This window comes from Thamnophis elegans, chromosome 1 (assembly GCF_009769535.1).
Source record: "Thamnophis elegans isolate rThaEle1 chromosome 1, rThaEle1.pri, whole genome shotgun sequence".
NCBI lineage: Eukaryota > Metazoa > Chordata > Lepidosauria > Squamata > Colubridae > Thamnophis > Thamnophis elegans.
In genome coordinates, this window is record NC_045541.1 from 175750684 (window position 1) to 175771895 (window position 21212).

General features: G+C 47.5%; 1 protein-coding gene across 1 annotated transcript in view; it reads left to right on the plus strand.

Annotated features, from left to right (window-relative positions):
* Positions 1-21212, plus strand: part of POLRMT (RNA polymerase mitochondrial) — a 68731-nt gene that overhangs the window by 18919 nt on the left and 28600 nt on the right. The window contains exons 7-12 of the mRNA XM_032223786.1: positions 1371-1532; positions 7640-7813; positions 9542-9781; positions 13046-13831; positions 17526-17648; positions 20714-20836. Coding sequence (XP_032079677.1) covers positions 1371-1532; positions 7640-7813; positions 9542-9781; positions 13046-13831; positions 17526-17648; positions 20714-20836 — 1608 coding nt within the window. The remainder of the gene's footprint in view (positions 1-1370; positions 1533-7639; positions 7814-9541; positions 9782-13045; positions 13832-17525; positions 17649-20713; positions 20837-21212) is intronic.

Here is a 21212-nt window from a genome sequence, read left to right on the forward strand (position 1 = left end):
TCTAGTGGAAAGAAGGAGCAGGGGGGGTGACATGATAGCAGGGTGCCAATATTGGAGGGGCTTCCACACAACAACCTATTTTCCAAGCAGAAGAAGAAGCAACGAATGGAAACTCGTCAAGGAGAGAAGCAACTTACAACTAAGGAGAAATTTCCTGACAGAAAAAAAAATTAAATCAGTGGAACGACTTGCCTCCGGAAGTGGTGGCTGCTGCAACACAGGACGTTTTCAAGGAGAGATTGGACAACCATTTGTCTGAAGTGGTGTAGGGTTTCCTGCCTGAGCAGGGGGTTGGACTAGAAGACCTCCATGGCCCCTACCAACTCTGGTATTCTGTGATGTTTCTCAGGCAGTGCCTTGACATGCTGGTTGGGGAGATTCTCTGAATTGAAGTCCCCATAGCTTCAGGTTGCCATGGTTGAGTAACACTTGCTTGAGATCTACAACAGTTTTATTTATTTATTTATTTATTTTATTTTAATTTATTTGTATGCCGCCCTTTTCCCTGAAGGGACTCAGGGCGGCTCACAACACAAAAGGGAGGGGAATACAAACAGAATAACAAAACATAAAAACCATACATAGTTAAAAGCACAACAATCATACCATTCGAAGTGGGGCAGCGAGTCTTTAGCCCCAGGCCTGTCGGAACAGCCAGGTTTTAAGGGCTATGCGGAAGGCCTGGAGGGTGGTGAGGGTACGAATCTCCACGGGGAGTTCGTTCCAGAGGGTCGGAGCAGCCACAGAGAAGGCTCTCCTCCGGGTAGTCGCCAGTCGTGACAAGGGTGTAGTAAGTGCTGAGGTTTTGGTAGCAGAGTGATTGAAATAACAGCTAGAGGGTGGCCTTAATCCAGGAGTGGGCCATTAACTTTGCCAAGGAGCTACCTGAGAAACGGGGGGGCGTTGTGGAGGGACGCTGCCCCTGTCGAGGCTGAGCCGAGGTGGCGCAGTGGTTAAATGCAGCACTGCAGGCTACTTCAGCTGACTGCAGTTCTGCAGTTCGGCTGTTCAAATCTCACCGGCTCAAGGTTGACTCAGCCTTCCATCCTTCCGAGGTGGGTAAAATGAGGACCCGGATTGTTGTTGGGGGCAATATGCTGACTCTGTAAACCGCTTAGAGAGGGCTGAAAGCCCTATGAAACGGTATATAAGTCTAACTGCTATTGCTATTGCCCACCACACCCATTTCCCCACTGCTGCCCGCTGCAGTGATTCACTTACTAACCATAAGAAAATCGGGTACGGTCACATGACGACTCACTTAAGGACCGCATCACTCAGCAAGCGAAATTCCGGTCCCAATTGTAGTCATCGATCAAATTCTTCTTATACGGTTAATGATCTTTCTATATTCTCATTCCTTTCCACAGAGGGAAATTTTGAGCAAGATTCGTTCTCGATGGGAGGCAGCTTTGCTTCACAACCTGGTGAAGCTCAAGAAGCAAGATAATATTTGGCGTCTGTCCAAACTAGACATCTATCCGTTTCTTTGTGTGCTGAGCGAAAAGGAATGTGTAGATCTTATGCTGCAGGTAAGTTGTATTACACGGGTAGAAGAGAATACTTGTAACCCAGGGTTGAACTATTCTATTCTATTTATTAAATTTATAGGCCGCCCATTCCCGGAGGACTTTGGGCGGCTTACAAAAATAAAAATATTAAGGAAAGATTAAAAGCAAATAAAACACAGCAGATTAAAAGAAACACAACATGCACCCAGTCTAATAGGGGCTGGACCTCGGTCAAGAGGTCAACAGCCCCAGGCCTGCCGGAATAGCCAGGTTTTGATAGCTTGAGAGTGGATAGGGTCTGGATCTCGGGGGGTAGCTCATTCCATAGGGCCGGAGCAACAACAGAGAAGGCCCTACTCCGAGGCGTCGCTAGCCGACATTGTCCAGCTGATGGCACCTGGAGAAGGCCCATCCTGTGCGATCTTGTCGGGATCCTTGGTGCTCTCTGAGCTTGGCTGTTTTCTTTTAGACGTTTCATGACCCAACTAGGTAACATCATCAATGCTAGAAGGGTGAGGGGCTTGCAGAGAGGGGGAAGGACTGCGGGGTCCTTGGTTCTATCTGAGCTTGGTTGCTTGTTTGCAGACGTTTCATGACCCAACTAGGTAACATTGTCAGTGCTAGAAGGGTGAGGGGCTTGCAGAGAGGGGGAGTGGGGGGAGGACTGTGGGGTCCTTGGTGCTCTCTGAGCTTGGCTATTTTCTTGCAGACGTTTCATAACCCAACTAGGTAACATCGTCAGTGCTTGAAGGAGTGGGGTTTCTTCTTTGTTTATAAAGGTAGTCCTTGACTTACAACAGTTCGTTTAGTCACCATTCGAAGTTATAACGGCACTGACAAAAGTGACTCACGACCACTTGCGAAACTTACGGCTGTTGCAGCATCCCCACGATCAATGGGAATGCTTGACTCATATTTATGACATTTGCAGTATCCCAAGTTCGTGTGATCCCCTTTTGCAACTTTCCGACAAGCAAAGTCAGTGAGGAGACGAGATTCACTTAACAACCGTGTCCCTAATTTTGTTAAAAGTGATTCACTTAACAAAAAAGTGGCAAGAAAAGTCCTAAAATGGGGCAAAACTCACTTAACAAACTTCTCTCACCAAACCACATACATTGTGGGTACGTTGTGGCTGTAAGTCGAGGACTACCTATATATAGCGTCTTGCTGCTTCTGAGTGTCGGTGGGAGAGTTCTTGCATTCGATGCCCCTTTGTAACGTCTACCCATTTGCAAAAGGAGGGGATCGGGCTGTTTCTCAGGAGAAGCGCTGGACAGGTAGATCACGTTCCCCGTGGAGGTCATGCTATCCCCCCACTTTGGTTTCCATCCTTACTGTAAACAGGAATTGCAATTAATTTGCCTGCATTTGGGTCATAAGTCATATGTTGGGGACCACCAGCAGCCAGCACAGCTGGCAATAGATTCAGAGAGTGAGGAGGTTGGGGAGGAACATGGGCCAGTCCTGGAGTCTGGGGAAGGCTCTGATGAGGGCTCTGTGTCGGAGGCAGAGAGGGGGGGCAGAGCTGTATGTCAATTATCAGCTGCCTTCAGAGTCAGAAATCACTGAGGCAGACGAACAGCTGGAGCCTGTTCCCAGTGTGCGCATGCGCAGAGCTGCCAGGAGAAGGGAACAGCTAAGGACAAGGCCATGAGAGCTGTGAGTGCCTCCACCTGTGTACTGGACCCGTGTCCCTCATGGCTGGTTGCTAACAGCAGTGAGGTGACACGAGGCTGGATCCAGGCGGTTGTTACCGCCTCTCTTCGGGAGGGGCACCTCCCCGCCGCACTTAAAGCGGCGGTGGTGAGACCCCTCCTGAAGAAGCCATCCTTGGATCCAGCTGTCCTTAACAACTACCGTCCAGTCTCCAACCTCCCTTTTGTTGGGAAGGTTGTCGAGAAGGTGGTGGCCTTCCAGCTTCAACGGTCCTTGGAGGAAGCAAGCTATCTCGACCCCTTCCAGCCAGGCTTCAGACCCGGTTACAGCACAGAAACCGCTTTGGTCGCATTGACCGATGATCTTTGGAGAGCCAGAGATGGAGGCCATGCCTCCATCCTGGTTCTCCTCGACCTCTCGGCGGCTTTCGATACCATCGACCATGGTATCCTTCTGCGACGACTGCGAGAGGTGGGGGTGGGAGGCACTGTGTTACGGTGGTTCTCCTCCTACCTCTCGGACAGGTCGCAGTCGGTGTTAGTGGGGGGGCAGAGATCGACCCCTAGGCCTCTAACATATGGGGTGCCGCAGGGTTCGGTCTTATCCCCCCCTACTATTTAACATCTACATGAAACCGCTGGGTGAGATCATTCGGAGGCACAGGATAAGATACCATCAATACGCGGACGATACTCAGTTGTATCTGTCCGCCCCGTGCCAACTCAATGAAGCGGTGGACGTGATGAACCGGGGTCTTGAGGCCGTTATGGACTGGATGAGGGCTAACAAGCTTGTACTCAACCCGGAGAAGACCGAGTGGCTGTTGTGTTTTCCTCCCAATAATTTGATCAGTGTTCCATCGCTCAGGCTGGGGGGTCAAATTTTATACCCCTCAGAGAGGGTTCGCAACTTGGGAGTCCTCCTGGATCCACAGCTGACTTTTGACCACCATCTGACGGCTGTGACCAGGGGGGCATTTGCCCAGGTTCGCCTGGTGCGCCAGTTGCGACCCTACCTGAACTGGGAGGCCCTCACAACAGTCACTCGGGCCCTTGTGACCTCTAGGCTGGAATACTGCAATGTGCTCTACATGGGGCTGCCCTTGAAGAGCATCCGGCGACTTCAGCTAGTCCAGAACGCAGCCACGCGAGTGATTGTGGGTGCACCTCGGTTCACCCACATAACACCTATCCTCCGCGAGCTGCGCTGGCTACCTGTTGATCTCCGGGTGCGCTTCAAGGTGCTACTTGTCACTCATAAAGCCCTTCATGGTAGTGGGTCTGCGTACTTGAGAGACCGCCTCCTGCCAATTACCTCCCTGCGACCAATTAGATCACATAGATTAGGCCTCCTCCGAGTTCCATCTGCCAGTCAGTGCCGACTGGCAACTACACGGAGGAGAGCCTTTTCAGTAGTAGCTCCGACCCTTTGGAACGATCTCCCCGTGGAGATTCGTACCCTAACCACCGTCCAGACCTTTCGCACAGCCCTTAAGACCTGGCTAGCCCGTCAGGCCTGGGGACAAAGATAACTGTCCCCACCCGAATGATGAATGAATGTTGCTTACTATTTTACTTCTATGTATTGTTTGTGTCTATTGTCTGTATACCCCCCCCCCATTTTTTATGTAAGCCGCCCTGAGTCCCCTCAGGGAAAAGGGCGGCCTATAAGTATTAATAAATACTAAATACTAAGGAACAAGGGTTGACTTGCGAGTGAGGCCACAGGTGGACGGTGAATGGCCCCTCCCATAGGGAATAAAAGAGGAGCGACAGGGGAAGGGAGTTTGAAGGAGACAATGAGTTCATTCCTGCATTCTTGCCAAGTATTGCGGCATCTGAAAGATATCCGTCTGGCCACTCTCCAAGCGTGATCAAGGTCGGTAATTGTGAACTATCTGGAAAGACTGTGGGAGAGGAACGATTTTGCTGGAGAGGAATTCACTGTAAATTAAATAACAGGAGTTTATCGGGACAAGGACTGAGCTTCGTGCTGCTGGGGAAGCCTAGGTCAGAGCATCCTAGTGTTCCAAGTAATGCACCCATAGAAAGCAGAAATCCGAGGCAGGTAGATTCCTCAAAGAGCAATTTTATTGGATGCATCATATTGGCACAACTGGTGAAAACCGACTCTGAAAGTTCCCGTGGTTTTCACCTAATTAAAAAGTGAAAGTTTTCCCCTTTCCCCAAGTCGTCAGTCACATGGTCCAATAGAGGTGCTGGTCAGTTGCCAGATTATTTCACTCCTCCTCTCCCAGCCACCTGTTGGAATGACCTTGGTTCCCACAGGAAAACCTTTTGTTTTGACTGCAGTTAACTATCTCCCTCCCCCTCCCATCTAGTGTCAAATCTGTAGCCACAAACATGGCCAGATTCACTTCAGGGTTGATGCCATACAGTAATTTATTGCTTTTTTAATGTTTTAATGGTTTTTTTTTTTCATTGTTTTGGTTGAATTGGGTGGCTATGGAAATGGAATAAACAAACAAATGGAGCTGTGGTTAAAATGCAGTATTGCAGGCTAACTCTGCTGACTGCCAGCAGTTCGATTCTCACCGGCTTGAGATTGACTCAGCCTTCCATGCTTCTGTTGTGACTCAGCAGAAGTTTGCTGTGAGTTGAGTGGGGATGCAGGAATAACAATGCAGCTGGGGCTTGTTAGTGTCGTCTTCTGGAGATAAAAGGACTGATGGTGCCATGCCCTGGTTGCAGAAGTCAACGTTCACTCGTTCGTTCATGGTTCAGCGTTCATCGGTCGTGGTTTGTTTGTGAGAGGCACTTGGATAAGTGATTTGCTTTCTGTAACCCTGATTCCAAGAGACACTTGGAGAAGTGATTTGCTTTCTTTCTGTAAACCTGGCGTTGCTGTAATAGCTCTTTGTTTTTGCATTCTGCTGCGTAACCTTTTTGACAGAGACATTATTTATGTTTATTTTTGGGCTCGCAGCCAGCCTGAGCCAGGACTGATAAAGTTATTTCCTTTTGAGTCTGTCTGACTGTCGTCTCTGAGCGAGCGAAGAAGGGGGGTCAGAACAGCTTCCTGGGTGGGTAAATTGAGGACCCAGATTGTTTGGGGGCAATAGGCTGTAAACCGCTTTGAGAGAGCTGTAAAAGCCCTATGAAGCGGTATATAAGTACTATTGCTATGTGTAGTGATCAGGGTCCTGAGGCTGAAGATGAAAGAATGTAATCCACCCGGGGAGAGCTAAACCAACCAAAGTTTATTGAACAAAGCATTCCATAGATAGCAGAATCAACAGCAAAATTATTAATCATGAAACATCATTCTTATAGTGTTTGCAGCTTCTTTAGTTCTACCTACTTTACGTGTAAATATCATTATTGGCTAACACTTCAGTAGCTCAGCAGGTGAGGCTGTGGCCGGGTGGGAAAAGCAGCTGGCATAAGCATCTTTGGCCTTCTTTCATCCTACCCTGTAGCATTTAGGGTCCCGAGGCTGAAGATGAAACAAAGTAATCCACCCACGGATAGCTAAACCAACCAAAGTTTATTGAACAAAGCATTCCATAGATAGCAGAATCAACAGCAAAATTATTAATCATGAAACATCATTCTTATAGTGTTTGCAGCTTCTTTAGTTCTACCTACTTTACGTGTAAATATCATTATTGGCTAACACTTCAGTAGCTCAGCAGGTGAGGCTGTGGCCGGGTGGGAAAAGCAGCTGGCATAAGCATCTTTGGCCTTCTTTCATCCTACCCTGTAGCATTTAGGGTCCCGAGGCTGAAGATGAAACAAAGTAATCCACCCACGGATAGCTAAACCAACCAAAGTTTATTGAACAAAACATTCCATAGATAGCAGAATCAACAGCATGAAGTAGAATCATGCCATGGATGGCAGAATCAACAGCAGCAGAATCAACAGCAAAATTATTAATCATGAAACATCATTCTTATTATAGTGTTTGCAGCTTCTTTAGCTCTACCTACTTTACGTGTAAATATCATTATTGGCTAACAAGTCTCCAAGGCACAATAATTGGTTAGTCCTTACATCATTGGTGTTCGTGAGAATGTGCATGTTGTTGTAGCTGAATGAATCAAGTATTATCATATGAGTGAATAAAATGTTGCAGGTTTACTTTGTTTCATCATCCCGTGTCCTTGATCATGCCTGGGAACACACTGCAAGCAAAGAATAGCTGACAGGCAAATATTTTCTGCAGATTGCTGCAGTTTTTACTTACACGTGTAATCTCAGTTCTAAGGACCATTCAGATGATTCCCTGTAAAAACCCTACAGCTATGTGCAGTCAAGTGTGCAAAAAACCTGGGGAGCCTTAAGTGCTCTTGCTAGGTAATAAAAACACTAAGTAATAAAGTAAAACTGAAACAAAAATAAAACGATGCCTCTTAACTTTTTATTTTTATTTTTAATTGATTTTGCTACAGGTCATATCTTGAGTCTCTTTAAGTTGTTTTTTGATTTATCTTGCCTTCTTTTCAGACGGTTTTCAGCCTGCCAGCTCTTGGGGAATGCGTCACCGTCTTAGCGAAGGAACTAGGTACCAGAATCTACAATAAATACACCATCCTTAGGAAAAGCTGTACCATTTCGGAGGTCAATTTTGAGAAGACCTACGATAGCTATGTCCAACTTTTGGCCAGGGATAATAATCAGGTATGCAACTTCAGTTGCCTTAGGGGACACTTTTAACTAAACCATCTCTAGTTTCTGGGTTGACCACTTTGATGAGAGTTTTTTGGGGGGGTTCCAACTCGGGGCTATTTTTGGCCAAAAACTAGAATTTTCAGAGTTCCTTTCTAAGGTTGATCTGATCTAGAAGAGATGTTTTCAGGTTTTTTTCTCAGTTCATGGAACCTTTTAGTTTAAAAAATAAAATAAAGTATCCTGAAAACTGAAAATTGGCAATATAATGTAAACTAAACTATTCAAAGATAGTCCTCGCCTTGCAACCACAATTGAAACAAATTGATGTTAAGTGAGACATTTGTCAAGTGAGTTTTGCCCCATTTTACGACCTTCCTCGTTTTACCCACCTCCGAAGGATGGAAGGCTGAGTCAACCTTGAGCCTGGTGAGAGTCGAACTGCCAAATTGCAGGCAGCCGGCAGTCAGCAGAAGTAGCCTGCAGTACTGCGCTCCGACCCCTGCGTCACCAAGCTGTTACATGGCATAAGAGTTAAGACCAAGGAGACAGACGGCATTAAGGGTGAAGTCTTGATTGATTGATTTAATTGATTTATTACATTTATATGCCGCCCTTTTCCCCGAAGGGGACTCAGGGCGGCTCACAATTCAATCAGGGAAGGAGGTACAGACAGGGGGATAAAAAGACGAGACATAACAATACAAAATTTAAAAACACACAACAACCATACCATTCGAGAAGGGGGGCAACAACTCTTTAGCCCCAGGCCTGTCGGAACAGCCGGGTTTTAAGGGCTTTGCGGAAGGCCTGGAGGGTGGTGAGGGTTCGAATCTCCACGGGGAGCTCGTTCCAGAGGGTCGGAGCAGCCACAGAGAAGGCTCTCCTCCGGGTAGTCGCCAGTCGGCATTGGCCGGCGGATGGAATTCGGAGGAGGCCTAATCTGTGGGATCTGATCGGTCTATTGGAGGTAATTGGCAGCAGTCTTCTTATCCCGTCAACCATCTCCAGCAAGTTCAAGTGTGAATCCAAACCAGTTTAGGCAGAGAGAGCCATGGGGGCACAGTGGCTAGAAGGCACTATTGCAGGATGATTCTGCCCACAGCCAAGAGTTCGATTCTCACTGGCTCAAGATTGACTCAGCCTTCCATCCTTCTGAGCTCAGTAAAATGAGGACCCAGAGTGTTGGGGACAAGAGGCTGCCATTTGAAAACTGCTTAAGAGAGAGCGGTAAAGCACTGTGACGCGGTATGGAAGCCTAAGTGCTATTGCCGTGATAGTGAACCGATGGCCCGCGAGCCCTCTCTGCGGGCATGTGAGCTGTCGCCCCAGCTCAGCTCCACCTCCCGCCGGCCAGCTGATTTTGGGCTCTGCCGTGCATGGGGGAGACGCGTGCGTATGCACGGGGACGGGGGCAGCAGAGGATTGTGTATGCATGAGCGGGGATGGGGGGGGTCATGCACACATACGGGAGGGTGCAGCAAGGTGCCAGGAGGCTTCAGGGAGTCTTGTTAAGCCCAAAATGGGGTGCGGGAGTCGTGCATACATACACGGGGTGGGTCGCATGCGCAGGGGGGCAAGACGCACACGGGGGTGGGTTGGGGGTCACACGTGCACTGTATTATGTGTGCAGGCACGAACTTTTGACACGCAAGGACCAAAATGTTAGCCATTACTGTGCTATTGCAAATGCTGTTGGCCTCCGGAATATAAACTCCACCCTGTCCCTTGCCTCTGCAGGTGAATGATTTTTTGCCACGGGAATATTGGGAGAAGCTGAGAGCAGAGGTGGGCTATAGTCCTTCCTTGATATCCAAGCAGGCCGTCTGGCCCCCAAGCCTCTTGATTCAGCTGGGTTTTCAGCTGATAGAACTGATGGTGCAAACCCTCAAGCTGGACCACAGCCTGCTGCCTTCGCTTCCCGAGACGTCCGTCATTCCTGTTCTGTATCACGTCTATTCTTTCCGCGGAACCAAGCAGGTGAGCAACTTGGGACGGCTGGTCAAGTGTGCAAAACGCCGAGGCTCCGGTGTTCACTTATGTCGGGGTTCCCTAAAAAAACACAACGACAAAATGAAACTCCGAGGGCTGTGTTCCTCAAAATTCCCATTTTATTAGAGATGTCATTGGAAAACCCAAATGTGAAAACTTCCAGCCCCCTCCCCTCCCCCTCTTTGAAAGTTCAAGATCCTGCCCCAAACACCCACAAGTTCATCACGTGGTCCAATCTTCCACCGCCACGAAGACAGATTCCTCCCATCCAGATCCAGCCAGGTGCAGAGACAAAGATGACCTTGGCTTTCTAAAAAGAATGTTGTTATGGCTACATATCACCCAACTCCATATAATCCTCCTCCTCGGTTTCCCACCGTAGAAAGTGTAGCAGGCTTGAAGTTCAAAAAGACAAAAGATGGCTTGCAGGCATGATAACTTAATCTGGACTAGTGGAAAGAAGGACCAGGGGTGACACGATAGGAGTCTTCCAATATTTGAGGGGCTGTCACAAAGAAGAGGGAGTCAAGCTATTCTCCAAAGCACCCGAGGGCAGGGCAAGAAGCTACAGATAGAAACTTGTTCTGACCCCCCCCCCCCTTCATACACCAAAGCACGCCAAGACAAAGATACTTCAAGGATTTATTCACACACAGACCAGACCTTGGTAGCAATTCAGCCTGCCAAGATAGCCACAATAGCTTCTCCAGCTCTAGTAAATATGTTGATTCCTGCGATGAGCTTGTGGAAAGCCATTCCTTTTATAGTCTTGAGAGGAGCCTAATTACCACCAGCTGAGTTCAATTATCTCCTGTAACTGCGTAACTGTTCTTTACGCCTATTAGCCCTCTGTTGCCGGGCATTCAGGACCAACTCCTTTGTCTCCTCCCCACTGCTCCAAGAGTTGACTTCAGGAACACGCTCCCTTTGGCTCTCACCGCTGCTCCATGCCTCAGGTGCCTCCTGGTGGCCAACCAGCCTCTCTGTGCCCTGCTCGGAGTCAGAATCCTGTCCAGGGTCCTCCACATCTTCCAGAGCCGACTCATAGGGCCCCTCGCTGTCGGAGTCTGGTGGCAGCTCCAACGGCTCCTGCTGGGCGACAACAGAAACTAATTAAGGAGAGAAGCAACGTAGAACTAAGGAGAAATTTCCTGATAGAACATTTAATCGGTGGAACAACTTGCCTGCAGAAGTTTTGAATGCTCCAGCAATGGAAGTTTTCAAGATGAGATTGGACAGTCATTTGTTTGAAATGGTAGAGGGCCGTGATGGTGAATCTATGGCACGGGTACAAGAGGTGGCATGCAGAGCCCTCTCTGCTGGCACACGCCCCGTCACCCCAGTTCTGATCTCCCTGGCGTTTCTTTTGTGAGCTTCTGTTTCCCTGAAAACGATGAAACAGAAGCTCAAGGATCGCCATCACTGGTATAGGGTCTCCTGCTCGAGCAGGGGGTTGGACTAGAGGACCTCCAGGGTCCCTTCCAACTCTGTCATTCTAGAAAGAATTTCTGTAAAGCCAGGAAATTTGCCAAAGCTGGTCTGCCTTTCCTTTTTAACAGGGTCCCCAAAATGGCACAGCATGCTTTTTCCAGATAGCCCTTGGCGTACAACCTTTTGTGTCCATTCAAGGTCACAAAAGCACGAGGGGTTGGGGGGGGGAAGTGACTCTTGACCGGATTTTCACAGTTACCTACCACTGTTGCAACCTCCCCATGGTCACAAGATCAATATCCGGTCACTTGACAACTGGCCTGTACAAACAAACAAACAAACGTTGTAAGCAGGGTGGGCTTCAGAAATTTTAACAACGGGTTCTCTGCCCAGTTGCTGGGTGGGCGTGGCCTAGTTGGCCTCCTGCACCATGGCGGGAGGCCTTTTTCTCCCCCCTCCCTGGACTCCAGAGGCTTTCCTTGAGCCTCTGGGAAGACGAACATGGCCTGCCTCGGGCTCCAGAGGCTGAAAACAAGGCCATTTTCGGATTTCCAGAACTTCTGGGAGGCCCATTTATCACCCTCCCGGAGCCTTCATACAGGCCCTGCACTTAACCTGGCATCCAAAACGTGCCGCGTGGAGACTCCTGGGAGTGGCAGGGCAGAGCCAGCCAGGGGATAAGGATAAGACCGAGTGGCTGGTGTGTTTCCCTCCCACTAATTGGCCAAGTTTTCCATCTCTCAGGCTGGGGGGTCAAACAGTACGCCCCTCAGACAGGGTTCGCAATTTGGGAATCCTCCTGGACCCACAGCTGACTTTTGAACACCATTTGTCAGCTGTGACCAGGGGGGCATTTGCCCAGGTTCGCCTGGTGCACCAATTGCGTCCCTACCTGAACCGGGAGGCCCTCACAACAGTCACTCGTGCCCTTGTGACCTCAAGACTGGACTACTGCAACGTGCTCTACATGGGGCAGCCCTTGAAGAGCATTCGGAGACTTCAGCTTGTCCAGAATGCAGCCGCGCGAGCGATCGTGGATGCACCTCGGTTCACCCACTTAACACCTATCCTCCGCGAGCTGCACTGGCTGCCTATTGGTCTCCGGATACGCTTCAAGGTGCTAGTCGTCACTTATAAAGCCCTTCATGGTATTGGACCTGGGTACTTGAGAGACCGCCTGCTGCCAATTACCTCCACTAGACCAATTAGATCCCACAGATTAGGCCTCCTCCGAATTCCATCCACTGGCCAATGCCGACTGGCGACCACCCGGAGGAGGGCCTTCTCTGTGGCTGCCCCGGCCCTCTGGAACGAGCTCCCCGTGGAGATTCGAACCCTCACCACCCTCCAGGCCTTCCGGAAAGCCCTTAAAACCTGGCTGTTCCGACAGGCCTGGGGCTAATGAGCTTTTGTCCCCCCCTCGAATGGTATGGTTGTTGTGTGTTTTAAATTATGGTATTGTTTTGTTCGTGTTCTTTTTTTTCCCTTATTTGTACCCCCCCCCCCCCTTTGACTTGGGTTGTGAGCCGCCCTGAGTCCCCTTCGGGGAAAAGGGCGGCATAGAAATATAATCAATTCAATTCAATTCAGGGGTGGGATTTGCAGGTTTGCCGGACTGGGCAGATCCTTAGCTATATATATTAATTTATAATTAATTAATTAATTATATAGTAATTATTATAATTAATTATAATTAATTTATAATTTAGCTATATATAAATTTATAATTAATTTATTAATTATATATTAATTATTATTATTATTATTAATTTATAATTTAGCTATATACATTAAAAAATCCTCTTTCTTTTCCTTTTGCAGATAGGTTTCATTAAACCCCACTCTCTCCTGATCCGGATTCTTCAGGAGGCTTCGGAGACGACCCTCACCTTCGACTCTTTCGTCCTCCCCATGCAGTGTCCCCCCGTGCCCTGGGTCTCTTCCCACTTCGGGGCCTACACTCTCTCTCCGGTCAAGCTGATGCGATGCCAAGACGGGGTCGTCCAGCACGATCTGCTTTTGGACGAGTGCCCTCATGACCATCTTTGCTTGGTCCTGGATGCGCTGAACTTTCTGGGCAACTGCCCTTGGAAAGTCAACCAACCCGTATTGGACGTGATCATCTCCATCTTCAACGATAAAGGCGATGAGAAATTGGACGTCCCTCCGCCGCCATCTTGGGAGGCCAAAGAGCTGGCCAGGCAGCTGGCCGAGAGTGCGCCAATGTCCCGGATGGCTCTGAAATGGAGGATGGCCCAATGCCGTAAGAAGACCAGGGAGACCTACAGTCTGCGGATGGACATGCTCTATAAGCTGTCCATCGCCAAGCACCTGAAAGACGAGATTTTCTGGTTCCCCCACAACCTGGATTTCCGCGGGAGGACCTACCCCTGTCCCCCTCACTTCAACCACCTGGGGGGCGACTTCTCGCGGGGGATTCTCCTCTTTGCGGAGGGGAAGCCCCTTGGGTCACGCGGCCTGGATTGGCTGAAGATCCACCTGGTCAACCTGACTGGGCTGAGGAAGAAGCACTCTCTGAAGGAGAGGTTGGCCTACGCTGATCAGATCATGGCGGACATCTTGGATTCGGCCGACAACCCTCTAACGGTATACCTTCAGTGGAGTTGCCATGTTTTGGGGAACTCGGGCACTTTGTGGGTTACAGGGCTGGGCAGATCGTGGTGGGCTGGGAGCAATTAATCCGTGGAATGACGTTCCTTCAGAAGTTGTGTGCGAATATGTGTAGAGGAAGATCACTAGTGAATGGGGAAAATGTCAGTGGTAAACCTGTGTGAGCAGAACTGGGATTGTGACGTTTCTTGTTCTTGGAGATAGCTTGTGAGTCCGTCCTTCCTTCCTTCCTTCCTTCTCTAATACTTGCTAACTTTTCTTCCTTCCTTTCCTCTCTCACCTCCTCTTGTCTTCCCTCTTCCCTCCTTATTCTCTTACCCTCCTTCCTATGTGATCTCTCCTTCCTTCCTTGCTTCCTCTGCTACATCATCTTCCTTTCTGTCCCTCTCACCTCTTCTTTGCTTTTCTCCTCTTCCTTCCTCCCTTTCTCCTTTCCTCCCTCCCTCTCTCCCCCCTTCCTCTCCTACATGCTACCTCTTCTTTCCTCTCCCCTCCTCTCCTCCCCTCTTCCCCCTTCCTTACTATTCTCCTACCCTCCTTTTCTGATCTCTCCTTCATTCATCCATCCCTTCCTTGCTTTCTTCCTATTTATTTATTTACTTATTTATTTATTTATTTATTTATTTATTTGTCTTGTATGCCGCCCACTCCCGGAGGACTCCGGGCGGCTCACAAAAGACAAGGGGAAAGGGGGAAAACTGGACAAAGACAACATATTTAAAAACAAAAGCCAACATTCACTCTTCCAACTTCCTCTTCCTCTCTTTCCTTCCTGTCTTTCTCACCTCCTCTTTTCTCCCCTCTTCTTCTTCCTTTCTCCCCTATTTCTCCTTCCCTTCCTTCTCTCCCTCCCTTTTTTCTTTCTTTCCTTCCTTCTACTACAGAGCTTGCATTGGAGTATTTGCGTATGTTTTACTGCAAAATGGTAGGGGGGCAGCATTACTATTTTTTGACAAATGTACCAGGGCTTTGTACAGTTGTAAAAGTGGGGTTTTGTTGGCCATGCCCAATCAGAAAACTGGCTTTCATGGTTAAGGATTTTCAGATCCAGCTTGCATCAAGGTATTATTATACAATAAAGTATTCATTCGGCATATTTTTTTAAAATTTTACTGTTTTATAACCTGTGAAACCAGGGAAGGGGGGGAATGGAGGGAATGTGGGAAGTGTTTCAAAAGGAACCCTCCCCAGTTGTTTAGAAAGTATTGGTTGTTCTCGACTTTGACCAACATTGAGCCAAATTTCTGTTGCTAAGTGAGTTTTGCCCCATTTTATGACTTTTCTTGTCATGGCTGTTAAGTGAATCCCTTCCAATGTTTAGCAGAAGTGATTCTAGCTTCCCCCATTGACTTCGCTGGCCAGTCGGTCGCCAACGGGGGAACGACGTGGCTCTGGGGCACTACAACTGTCATAAATACAGATCAGTTGTCAAGTGTCTGGATTTCAATCCCATGACTAGGGGTGTGCTGCAGTGGTCATAAGTGTGAGAAGCAGTCGTAGGTCAGATTTTTTTCAGTGCCATTATAATCTTGGTCATTCAGCAAACTGTTGTAAGTTGAGGACTACCTGTAATTCTGTCTCTGTCGCTTAGGAACAGCAATTTTGGACATCTTGGTTACATTCATTAAGCCACAGTTTGTTTCTCAGACCAGAAGTCTTCAAAGTTGACAATGTTAAGACTTGTGGACTTCAACTCCCAGAATTCTCCAGCCACTGGCTGGAGAATTCTGGAAGTTGAAGTCCACAAGTCTTAATGTTCCCACTTTGGGGACTCCTGCCTCAGACTGACTGAACCACAGTGGCAGAGAGTAAATAATGTTATAATTTTAAACCAGTTCCTTTACTAGGTGCTTTCAAAACTGAATCTCTCTCTACCCCTCTGGCCTGTTGCCGCCTTTCTTAAAGAGAAGTCACACTGTCAGGTAAGCTCCCCGTTGGGAGAGCGAGTACATTTAGAGAAGCATTGTGAGAGTTGTGTTGGAGAACACACAAACCAGCATACAGAGCCACTGCAGTTTAAATAGGCTTTTACTTTCGTGGAAATAGAGGTATCAGAGTCTATCAAACAGTCCAAGTCATACACGGATAAGACAGTCAGTCATCAATGTCTTTCAATTAAGGGATCATCCAAATAACATAGTCTAGTAACATATAATCAGTCCGATACACAAAATTTGCTAACAGTTGCAAAACTTACAATAGCTCACGGCATTCAGATCAGATCAGCCCAGCATCTAACAAACAGAGAGAGAGAGCTAATAGTCATTCTGGCTCCCTCTTATGGCCGATTGAGGAAACAGCACCCAATCACATTTACAGCATGATTTAAAGAAACAGGTATAGCATTGTTACATGATTTATATATTGCCAACCCAACCCTTAGAATTATATTCCTAACACGCACCATTAACGTTACGCAGATAGTCCTCGACTTACAATGGTTTGTTTAGCGACGGTTTGAAGTTAAAACGGCACTGAAAAATGTGACTTAGAACCAGTGGTGGGATTCAAATAATTGAACAACCGGTTCTCTGCCCTAATGATTTCTTCCAACCACCAGTTCCTCAAACTGCTCAGAAAATTACCCACCGGTTCTCCCGTAGTGGTGCAAACTGGCTGAATCCCACCACTGCTTATGACCATTTTTCACACTTATGACCATTGCAGCATCCCCGTGATCCCCTCTTCTGACGGGCAAAGTCAGTGGGGAAGTTGCATTCACTTAACAACTGTGTTACTAATCTAATAACTGTGGTGATTCACTTAACAAACGTGGCAAAAGAAGTTGTCAGATGGGACAAAACTCAATGATTGTCTCGCTTGGGAACGTAGTTTCTGGCCTCAGTTAGGGTCGTAAGTCGAGGACTTCCAGTAGAGCAGTGTTTCTCGACCGTGACAGATTGAAGCTGTGCGGACTTCAATTCCCAGAATTCTCCAGCCTTTTAAGATATGTAGGCTTCACATCCTGGCTGAGGGATTCTGGGAGTTGAAGTCCACGCACCTTCAAGTTGTGTTGAGAAATCCTGATACAGGTAGTCCTCACCTTACAACCATTCTAACTGTTTTGAAGTTGCAGCAGCACTGAAAAGGTGACTTGTGACCAGTTGCAGCACTTAATGACCGTTGCAGCGATTCCACGGTCAGGTGATCAAAACCCAGGCACTTGGCAACTGGCCTGTGTTTATGATGGCTGCACTGTCCTGAGGTCATGTGATCACCATCTGTAGCCCTCCCAGCCAGCTTCCCGCGAGCAAAGTCCATGGCTGGAAGGCAGATTGGCTTAACGATCATTTAACTGCACCGATTCCTTTAACAACCATGGCAAAAAAAAAAAAAAAGGTCGTAAAACGGGGTGTGACTCACTTGATACCTGCTTTGCTTAGCACCAGAAATCTTGGCCTCCATTGCCGTGGTAAGTCGAGAACACAAGTGAATTTCTTTATTTTTGATTTTTTGTTTTAAAGTGTAAACTGCCCGTCGGTCCTTCTGGACTCTGTCAACCGATGAGGATGATGACGAGTGGTTTTGGTGATGCCTTCTTGCTTCCCAGTTGCCAGTTCCCAGCTTCTCCCCCCTCTTGAAGTCTCGCCGCTACCGCAGAGCCAAGCTTGCCGATTCTTCCCTGCAGTCATCTTTCAAATTTGGTTTTTCTTTCTTTCTCCGGTGACAGGGCAAGAGGTGGTGGATGGACACCGATGAACCCTGGCAAGTTTTGGCGTGTTCCATGGAGATTGCCAAGGCAGTGCGATCTCCCGATCCTTCGAAATACATCTCCCATTTCCCCGTTCATCAGGTAGAGAATGTGATTTGGAGGTCTTTTTCTCCTTTGTATTTATACCGGGGCAAGCGATGTGAACCCCTAGAGCCGTGATGGCCAACCTGTGGCACTCGTGCCAGCGGTGGCACGCAGAGCCCTCTTTGTGGGGACGCGCACCGTTGCCAGCAGCTCTTCTGGTTTCCAATGCGCCAGCCAGCTGGTCTTCGCGGGCCGCGGAGGACTGGAAAATGGCCTGAAAAAAGGTCTAAAAATGGCCCGAAAAACAGCCTGAAAAATAACTTGAAAATGGCCCAAAAATGCCCCCAAAGCAGGCTGTTTTTCAAGCCAAAAGCGCCCCCCAATTAACCAAAATACAGGTATGCACACGCTGGCCAGCTGGTCTATGAATTTCCGGCACTCCAGCATGCGCCCATTCCAATTTGCCCACTCCGTGCCAAAAAGGTTCACCCTCACTGCCCTAGGAGCTTTGAGGCAGCAGCCGGATTTTTTAAAAAAATATTATTTATTAAATGTGTTTACCATCCATCTCGTCACAAGGCAACTCTGGGTGATATTTATTTCTGTATTAAAACATTAAATTATTTCATTTCGGATTTCCTTGGACGAGAGGAAATGTAATTAAAGCATAAGTAGTCCTCAACTTCTGACAGTCATTGGGATGGGAAGTCATGCTGGTTGTTAAGTGGGTCACTATTGACCGTGCTTGAGTTCTTATTACCTTTGATTGTTAAGTGGGTCACTATTGACCGTGCTTGAGTTCTTATTACCTTTGATTGTTAAGTGGGTCACTATTGACCGTGCTTGAGTTCTTATTACCTTTGATGTGCCCGTCGTTAAGCAAATGTTGCGGTCAACAAACCAAGGCCAGAGTCCTTAAGTGAATCCGTTATCCACAAAAGGTGTTTTTTGTTGGGAATTGGAAGTAAACACCAGTTTCTGCCTCCCCAAAAATATAAATAGCGCGCAACGTGCCAGTCATGTGACCATGAGGGTGATGTGCCTGACTGTCAGAGGTTGTAAGTAGCCTTGAGATCTGTTGTAACTTCACAGTCACTAAGTGACAGGTCGTAAGTAGAGGACTATCTGCAATCACTTTCCTTTTGCTTGTTTCTTTCCCGGTTTTCCTCTTCTGGTGTCAGATGACAGATAGTCCTCACTTAACAATGCTTCGTTCAGTGACAATTCAAAATTACAACAGCATTGAAGAAAAGTGACTTCTTTTTCGTCAAAACTTTTTTTATTGGTTTATCAAGAGATAAAATGCAGAAAAGCAACTTATTTTTTTATCAAACTTTTTTTATTGGTTTATCAAAAGATAAAATACAGAAAAGCAACTTATTTTTCTATCAAACTTTTTTTTATTGGTTTATCGAAACACAAAATGCAAAGAGAAATTCAAAGAAGTAATAGAAAACTCTAGGACAGTGATGGCGAACCTATGACACGCGTGTCAGTGCTGACACGCGTAGCCATTTGGGGTGACACGCACAGGATTTCATGTGATTCATCCTCGGCTCCTGCATGGCCGCCGAGGATAAAAGAATCTGTGCTGGAGGAACGGAGGGGCGGGACGTATGATCTTCCCCGCCCACACTCACTTACTGTATCGCCGCCGCCCCTTTCTGAGCGCAGGGGCTGCTGGTAAGGCGTGCGTGCCGTGCGCACACACGTTATCAGCGCGGCGAGGGAGGACCCGCAGGAGAGGAGCGCGGGAACAGTGCGCGCCTCTCTCCAGTCAGGCCGGCACAGAGAGTCTACTCCTGGGACTGTCGGTTACGACCGCACCACAGCAGGGAACAGCGGAGTGCCAACGGGAACTGTGAGCGCCATTTTTGTAGTTTAAACTATAAATTGCGCAAAATTATGTTTTTGTCGAAGTGACACACAACGCGAGTTATGCTCGATTTTTTGCCGATTTTTGACACACCACGCCAAAAAGGTTGCCCATCACTGCTCTAGGAGGAGGGAAGGGAGCCGAGGTGGCGCAGTGGTTAAATGCAGCACTGCAGGCTACTGCTAGATCAGCAGTTCAGCGGTTCAAATCTCACCGGCTCAGGGTTGACTCAGCCTTCCATCCTTCCGAGGTGGGTAAAATGAGGACCCGGATTGTTGGGGGCAATATGCTGACTCTGTAAACCGCTTAGAGAGGGCTGAAAGCCCTATGAAGCGGTATATAAGTCTACTGCTATTGCTATAAAAAAAAAGGGGGGGAAAGGGGAAAAAAAGATAAGGTGGAAAGAAGGAAAGGAGGAGAAAAAGGCACCATCTTCCAACGCTCTTTAGCACAGAAGATAACAACATTAATAACAACCACAACTTTTTATTTTTACACAACAGTCATTTCTTATTCAATAAGCCTATATCTATTTAGCAAAAACAAAAATCAAAGTTTCATTTTTTTTCCCCATCGCAAGCACAAAATCCGGAATCAATTTCAAAATGAAAAAAAAAAGGACTTGCGACCATTTTTCACAGTTGCGACCTTTGCAGCATCCCCATGATCACCTGATGATCAAAATTCAGACACTTTGGCAACAGGCATACACAAATCCCACTTTTGTGTACTAGGGTGAGATCGCCCACAATGTTGCATAGACTGGTGGGCAGTGAGACTTACACACCAGATTGCAATGAATACAAATTTGAACGGTGCCATTCAGGCAGTCCTCACATACTGACCGTACTTGGGTCTGGGAACTCCCATCAGTAAGGAGCATAATCAAAGGCGCCAGGTCATGTGCCCATGCTGATTTATGACAGCAGTTATGGCTGGCATACAAGCTTAATATATAAATAATTTTAATTACACATTATTATGTCTTAATTTTATTTAATTATAATTATTAGCATAGTTGTTATTAATAATAAAACATTATTTGAAGATCCCGACGGCCACTGTAGAGCTTCCTGAGTTTGGTGATTCAAGTTTAAGATTTAGCATCGTTTGCGACTCCAATCAGGATGTTTTGGGGTGAGGTTTTTGGGTGGGGAGTCAAGATGCCACTTCGTCCAAAGTCTTCTGCGGTTTCCAAATTGCGGGCATTGGCTAATTCTCTCCGACGACCTTTTCCTCTCCGCAGGATGGCTCATGCAATGGGCTTCAGCATTACGCTGCGCTTGGCCGCGACATGCTTGGGGCCTTCTCCGTCAATCTCACCCCATCTGCACTTCCTCAGGACGTCTACACTTCAGTGGCTCAGCAGGTGAGGCTGTGGCCGGGTGGGAAAAGCAGCTGGCATAAGCATCTTTGGCCTTCTTTCATCCTACCCTGTAGCATTTAGGGTCCCGAGGCTGAAGATGAAACAAAGTAATCCACCCACGGATAGCTAAACCAACCAAAGTTTATTGAACAAAACATTCCATAGATAGCAGAATCAACAGCATGAAGTAGAATCATGCCATGGATGGCAGAATCAACAGCAGCAGAATCAACAGCAAAATTATTAATCATGAAACATCATTCTTATTATAGTGTTTGCAGCTTCTTTAGCTCTACCTACTTTACGTGTAATATCATTATTGGCTAACAAGTCTCCAAGGCACAATAATTGGTTAGTCCTTACATCATTGGTGTTCGTG